Source organism: Octopus sinensis, linkage group LG2, assembly GCF_006345805.1.
Source record: "Octopus sinensis linkage group LG2, ASM634580v1, whole genome shotgun sequence".
Classification (NCBI taxonomy): domain Eukaryota; kingdom Metazoa; phylum Mollusca; class Cephalopoda; order Octopoda; family Octopodidae; genus Octopus; species Octopus sinensis.
Genome location: NC_042998.1, coordinates 76,165,717 through 76,173,803, shown reverse-complemented (window position 1 = coordinate 76,173,803; position 8,087 = coordinate 76,165,717). Strand labels below are relative to the sequence as shown.

At 34.5% G+C, this 8,087-nt stretch overlaps 1 protein-coding gene across 7 annotated transcripts in view; it reads left to right on the top strand.

Annotated features, from left to right (window-relative positions):
• LOC115232426 (guanine nucleotide exchange protein SMCR8) overlaps nucleotides 1-8,087 on the top strand; it is an 81,477-nt gene that overhangs the window by 62,090 nt on the left and 11,300 nt on the right. For all 7 annotated transcript variants that reach the window (XM_036514321.1, XM_036514315.1, XM_036514306.1 and 4 more), the window contains 2 exons: nucleotides 1,598-1,654; nucleotides 4,666-4,745. In XM_036514321.1, the coding sequence (XP_036370214.1) occupies nucleotides 1,598-1,654; nucleotides 4,666-4,745 (137 nt within the window). The remainder of the gene's footprint in view (nucleotides 1-1,597; nucleotides 1,655-4,665; nucleotides 4,746-8,087) is intronic.

The following is an 8,087-nucleotide window of genomic DNA, read 5'->3' as shown; positions in this document are numbered from 1 at the left end:
ATATATATACATATATATTATATATATATATATATATATATATATATATATATGTAGATGTTTGTAATTTTCCCTGTTAACAATTAACACAGAAAAATAGATAAATAGTTACCAGGGTAGCAAAATATAACACAAGTAAAAAGGTTGTGACTCCTTGTTTTTAAAGGTAGAAACTCCGGGTTTACATGAAATATTTTGTATAATATATATAAATAATTGAATGGAGTTAAATGCAGGTTGTATCCAAATTCTTCTACTTCCGACACATTTTGAAGATATCACTGGTATTATTCCCTGAAGAGAAGATTACATTGTTTTACACCATTTTATTCATTTGGAATAATACCAGTGATATCTTTGAAACGTGTTGGAAATAAAAGAATTTGAATAACACCTGAGTTTAACACCATTCATTTATTTTTTTATATATAGTGGCTGTGTGGTAAGTAGCTTGCTTACCAACCACTGCATGGCACCTAGGGCAAGTGTCTTCTACTATAGCCTTGGGCCAAAGAAAGCTTTGCGAGTGGATTTGGTAGATGGAGGCTGAAAGAGGCCCGTCATATATATGTATACATATATGTATGTTTGTGTATCTGTGTTTGTCCCCCCAACATTGCTTGACAACCGATGGTGATGTATTTACGTTCCTGTAACTTAGTGGTTTGGCAAAAGACACCGATAGAATAAGTACTATTTTAACGAATAAGTCCTGGGGTTGATTTCCTCAACTAAATGCAGTGCTCCAGCATCGCCGCAGTCAAATGACTGAAACAAGTAAAAGAATATATATATATATATATAATAAACCTTTACATAAATAAATAACGTGAAATACACGAAGGGACGAACATAAAAGACAAACGGGTCATTCAAAGCCTTCGTTCTTCAGTCAGAAACCGATTCCTCATCGCAGATTTCGGCTTGTGTGTGTGTGTGTGTGTATGTAAGTATGTATATATATATATATTGTGTTCAATTCCTTGAACCTACTTTGCAATAAACATTTATCATTATAAATAATATTTAGAAAAAAATGTGTTCTTTAATTCTTTCTAATTTGATATTTGCCATGATGAAAAACCCGATAGACTAGAGAAAGTAACAAGAAATTTATCAATTGATGGCATTTTAGTTTTTGAAAGAGATTTCTTATATTCTGTTTGAATTTATGGTTATTCTTGAGTACTAGCATGGTTTTGCTGTTAAGAAGTTTGCTTCACAAGTATATGGTTTTAGGTTCAATCCTTCTGTGCACTACATTGGACAAATGTCTTCTACTATAACATCTGGTTAAATAAAATCTTGTGAGTGAAATATAGTAGATAGAAACTGTATGGAAACTTGCCTCAGGAAAGATTCTTGTTCTTGGGTGGAAGACTTAATCTGTTGCCCAGTTTATTACTCCTTCTGTTTCCAGATGCCTTTGGCAGAATTCACTCAGTTGCTACCAGTTACAGAGGCCTTGAAAAGAGTTTATGACTTCTGCCCTTCCTTAACTAACTAAAGAAAGTAATGAGAGCAGAATTATTTTATGATTATTTTTGCTATGTATTTGTAACTTCATTGTCAAAATATATGTTTTACTTATTTTCAGAACTATGTTAGTATTTTGGACTTAGAAAAACGAGTAGTATGTGCACCTATTTATGAGGTAATGTCTCATTTTATTTACAATTTTATTTAATAATAATGAATTAATATTCACTAATTAACTTACATATATTTTGTTAATGTTTCATACTGGTATAATTAATATAAAACTGCAAATTGTTTCATTTGCATATCCTCTAAATTCAGATATTTTAAGACTGAATAGCTTCTTCATAAATCAAAGTAGAATTGAAACTGCAATATACTTTTTTATGGATGAAGAATTCAAATTATTTATTTCTTAATTGGACAGAGTGTCAGTTGTTCGGGGGGGAAAGAATAGTTGATTATATACACCCCAGTTTATCAAGTTTATTGATCCTAAAAGGATGAAAGGTAGAGTTGGCATTAACAAGTTTTGATGATGATGACACTTAAAGAAATTAAAACATTACTTACATCATTAAGATGTCTTTGAAATGGTTATTGATGTAAACTTTGGTGAACTCAGTTGCATAATAAAAACAATTTTGCCCGATAGCTATTAACTTGGTATTATAACTTAATCACTTTGAAAAATCAGTCAACTGTTCACCTCTTTATGTAGAAGATACTGTAACACAAAGCAATCAGAAGAGGTCTACTGTAAGTACTTGGGGATTACATTAACATGATATTCACTTTTAACAATCTATATATAATAGTTTCATAGTGTTTGCTTTGTAGATGTGTATTTCTGTATGTAATGTATATTTTAATATATTATATTTTGATGACTGTTGTACAACTCTTGATATCAACCAGCTGTCTTTGTGTTTTATTAATTCTTTCATAAAAATCTTCTGCTTAACAAAGTCTGATTTTCCTATCATTATTTTCAAGGTAAAAAATTGTATTATTGATTATTATCAGTGTTTCTCTTTAAAAATTTGATATTGAAAATATAAAAGTCAAGTTGATGTTCTATAAAATAATGTGTATTTTATTTATACATTAAAATACAAAACCTTGATTTCACTTCCCACTAAACTTATCCCTTCCAGGATAGGCAGTTTCAGTTGGTTTGGTAAGAAAAGGGTTAAATAATGCAATACATTTTGTTGTTAACTCCAAGTGATCCCTAATCCAGCAGACCTATGATAAAATGTTCCAGTCTTGATCAACCAGTTTTTCTTTCACACCCTCAAAAAGTGGGTTGAATATTAAGATTTTTCAGTCTCATTGTGTGTTTCAGTTTACAATAGATTTCACAACCATTTGGTTTATTTACATCCTACACAAAGCCACCTCTCTTAGTACCACCTTCTCTTCCAGCCTAGGGGTCTTTGTCTTACAAGTTACTTGGCAACTCTATTAGTGCTGATGCCACATAAAAAGCACCCAGTACACTTTATAAAGTGGTTGGCATCAGGAAGGGCATCCTGCCATAAAAACCATGCCAAAGTAAACATTAGAGCTCAATGCAGTTCTCTGGCTTGCCAACTCCTGTCAAACTGTCCAACCCATGCCAGCATGGAAGATGAATGTTAAATGATGAAGATAGTATTTAGTTCTGAAGATGTGTTTGTGTTGCTCAACTCTTGATATCAACCAGCTGTCTTTACAGAGACAGGTTCTATGACATTATCAAAGTTTTATAATAGCCTGAAATCTTTTTCACAATCTGTAATTGCTCAAGTGTAGATAAAGATATGAAAGTGCTTGGCTCAATGGTTAGTGTTGGGCTCACAATCATGAGGTAGTGAGTTTGATTCGCAGACCAGGCTGTGTGTTGTGTTTTTGAGCAAGACACTTTATTTCACATTGATCCAGTTCACTCAGCTGTAGAAATGAGTTGTGATATCATTGCTGCCAAACTGTATTCGCCTTTGCCTTTTTCTTGGACAACATCGGTGGTATGAAGAGGAGAGGCTGGTCTTACATAAATAACTGCTGGTCTTCCATAAATAACTTTTCCTGGACTTGTGCCTCAGAGGGGAACTTTCTAGGTGCAACCCCATAGTCATTCATGATTGAAGCAAATTTTTACCCTTTTACTTCAGGATGAGAGCTAAATGGCTACCTGGAAGACTACCATTGTGGCAGAGTAGGATATAGTCTAGTCTCCAGTATAGTTAATCAGGTTGTCCACGAAGGAGTCATAACCAATGATTGGTGTAGCAGCATTATGGTCAACTTCTACAAAGGCAAAGGTGATGCTTTAAACCCAAATAATTACAGAAGTATCAAATTGTTGGACCAGGTAATAAAAGTCACAGGAAGGGTCATAGCTCAATTAATTAGGAACAGAGTTAGTGTAGATGAGATGCATTTTGGATTTGTGCCAGGCAGGAGCACAACTGATGCTGTATTCCTGGTTATGTAACTTCAGGAGAAATATTTAGCCAAAAATAAACCTCTGTACTTGGTTTTTGTCAACATGGAGAAAGCCTTTTACAGAGGACATGCGTAGGCTTGAAAGAAATGAAGCTAGTATGCTTCACTGGATGTGCGATGTCAGTGTGCATGTACCACAGAGTGTAAGTGTCTTGAGAGAAAAGTTGGGTGTAAGAGGCATCAGATGTGGTGTGTAAGAGAGACGACTGTGTTAGAACGGTCATGTAAGGCATATGGATAACAGCTGTGTAAAGAAGTGCTGATCTCTAACTGTGGAGGGAACCTGTGTAAGGGGTAGACCGAGAAAGTCATACGATGAGGTGGTGAAGAATGATCTTCAAACCTTGGGCCTCACAGAGGCAATGACAAATAACCAAGACCTTTGGCGATATGCCGTACTTGAGAAGACCTATCAAGCCAAGGGAAATCATAGTCATGGCCAATACCAGTATCACGTAACTGGCACCTGTGCTGGTGGCACATAAAAAGCACTCATTATGCTCTTCGAGTGATTGGCATTAGGAAGGGCATCCTGCTGTAGAAGCTATGTTAAATCAGATTCAATTTCAGTCACACTGTCTAACCCATGCCAGCATGGAAAGCAGATGCTAAATGATGATGATGATGATGATGATTCAAATATTTCCAGTAACATGACTGAGAGATAAAATGCTACATTTTTCTTATATTCTCTAGGGTAAAATAGTGAATTCTTTGCTACGACAATTACAACTTTTCCAGAACAATCCTGCAGCTTATCTTGCCTACATACACAGGTACTGAATATTTTTCTGATTCTTTCTTTTTTCTAATTTTAATTTCCCTATCTACTCTGTGGAAACTAATGAGTTTAACATTAATGTGGAGGGGCAATAGTTTATACTCCACTCAACTAGTTTCTTTTTATTAGTTTTTATTCATTTGTCTGGGTAGAAAGATAATATCTATGACCATACTAGCCTCACTGACAAAGTAGACTGATGTGGTTAATATTTTGTGTGAACATCTGTCAATCAATGTCTAAAAAAATTCTAAGCAGTGTTGGAATTCAGAGAGTTGCAAATTTGGGGAGGAATGATTGAGAAAAAGTTTTAATATTGGGTTTAAATGTATTTGACATAGTAGGTGTGAGAAAAGAGCAAGGATGGGCTTCAATGGAGTGATTATATATATATATATATATATATATATATATATATATATATATATATATAAATTGCTATTTAATTGGAATAGAAACTGTTGTTGTAACTGATAGAAAAGTGAAACAGCCCATTTGAGCTGTAGTGCAGCACTACTTAAAGTGGTGGTCCACGGACCAGTGCTGGTCTGTGAGCCATCAGCTGCTGGTATGCAGCGAGTTTCCAGAAAAGAAAGAAAGAAATATTATAAAATGCTTATGTGATATTGTATTATGTGTTTACAAAATAAATATAAGATGAAAAAATTGTCAACTTTTATTATATTCTTTATATATATTGTTTCTGGTATAAATTAATATTACTAAGAAATATTACCAGTACCTAGTACACTGGAAAAAAAAATGCCAGTATGCCACATCAGATAGTTTGGGAAGCACCGCTCTAGTATGTTGGTACATGTATCTTCCTCAGTTAACCAAGTGACCTTCTTTTAGGTGTGTTCATAGATGTTTGTGTATGTAGCAGCAACACCATCCTAGATTTGTTACTTGAGTATCTCGTGTATTAAGAGTATTACCATTCAAGATGTGAGCAGTACTTCAAAATATATGTAACAGAAATACCAGCCATGATCTATACTTTGGCTTTTGTGATTGTCAGTAGTTGATCAGGGCCAAAGTATTCTCTCACCCTGAAATTATATCCCAGATTTAGCAATGATGTCCACCAAAAGATATCAAAGGTGGGGAAGTTAAACATTTGCAATGACTTTGAGAATTTTAGTTGTGTGTTGCTTAATTAGAATATGTGAGGTGTCAGGCTATTTCCTTCATATATGTAATGAGTGTATCTTCCTCTTTGACAGAATCATTGTCTATTGTTCAAATAGATTATTTTTGCCTTGATCCTGTTGGAAGACTTTGTGGTGGTGGGTGGGGATCTCTCTTGATGCAGCCTTGTGAATGGATTTTATAGATGGAAACTGAAAGAAACCCATATATATATATATATAATATATATATATATATATATATATATATATATATGTATGTATGTATATGTATGTATGTATGTATATGTATGTATGTATATATATGTATAGATATATATATATATATATATACACACACACACACATATATATATATACATACACCTATACATCTATATATATGTGTGTGTGTGTCTGTGTTTGTTCCCTCACCATCACTTGACAACCAATGTTGGTGTGTTTACGTCCCTGTAACTTATTGGTTCAGCAAAAAGCGACCAACGGAATAAGTACTAGACTTACAAAGAATAAGTCCTGGTGACAATTTGTTTGACTAACAGTGGTGCTACAGCTGACCACAGTCACATGACTGAAACAAGTAAAACAATAAAAGAATACGTATATATATATGTATACATGTATATATATGTGTATATATATATATATATATTTGGGGTGGAAACCCATGCTGCCATCTCTTCAGGAAAAAATGCTATATCATCATCATCATCATTTAAAGTGGACGTTAAACGATGATGATGATGATATAGCATTTTCCCAATGGCCAGATAACTGAAGAGATGCTGGCATGGGTTTCCGCCCCAACATCACAGTTTTATCATTGTCACATATTACATTTACAGATAAATTCCTCTATTTACATAATATCGAGGTCTCTTTCATTCTTTTATTGTCTTACCATTTCTATCTATAATATATATATATGCATATATATAATATATATACTCTTACGTGGTGGTGCAATAATACACGGTAGACAAAGCCATCAGAGCAAAGAAACAGACCTGGAAAGCCTAGAAGGGCAGGGGTAGCAGGGAACTGTACTAGATAGCCAAAAGGGAGGCTGGGCAACAGGTATACATAGCCAAGAGTGAAGCAGAAAAGAAGTTTGCCAATGTCCAGCAACATGAGGACCAAAGAACTGAAGTATTTCAGATCGCAAAGCAGTGTGTGAGAGAAAATTGTAATGTCACAGGAGAGAAATGTGTCCACAAAATATCTGCGACCTCAAGGGGTACAATAAGGCACCTATTCACCTTCAATTAACATAAACTTTTTAATTTTAAAATAAAACTATATTTTTCTTAGGCTTAAATGATAGAAAATTGTATGAGGAATTCAGAGTCGTTAGTCGCATTGAACGAAAATTAGAAGAAAAGTTACAGGTTGAAATGCTCTGAAATTCTGTGTCAGTAAGTAAGAGAGTAAGGAAGTAACACTTAGCAATAAGAATATTAAAGAATATATTGCTAAAATGAATGTTTACGTCGTAAGGTGGCAAGCTAGCAGAAATGTTAATGCGCCAGGTGAAATGCTTAGTGGTATTTTGCCTGTGTTTACATTTTGAGTTCAAATTCCGCCACTGTCGACTTTGCTTTTTATCCATTTTGGATCTATTCAATTTGACGTACAGATTATTTAATCAATTTTTTTTAACTAAACACTTTGAAACTTCCGATACTGGTACAATGTGTCGACAAAATTTTGTATTTTAGAAGTTATTTTGTCACAAGTTACAGAGGCACAGGAGTGGCTGTGTGGTATGTAGCTTGCTTAAGAATCACATGGTTCCGGGCTCAGTCCCACTGCGTGGCACCTTGAGCAAGTGTCTTCTACTATAGCCTCGGGCCAACCAAAGCCTTGTGAGTGGATTTGGTAGAAAGAAGCCCATCATGTATGTGTGTGTTTGTGTATATGTTTGTGTGTCTGCATTTATCCTCCCACATCACTTGACAACCGTTCGTCAAAAAGAGACCGATAGAATAAGTGCTAGGCTTCCAAAGAATAAGTCCTGGCGTCGATTTGCTCAACTAAAGGTGGTGCTCCAGCATGGCTGCAGTCAAATGACTGAAACAAGTAAAAGAGAGAGTGACAATGAACAAATTCATGTTTGATAAGTGTCAATACGCGAAACTCTCAGCTTTTGACTTACTCTCTAACTTCTGCCGATGATATATATGCAT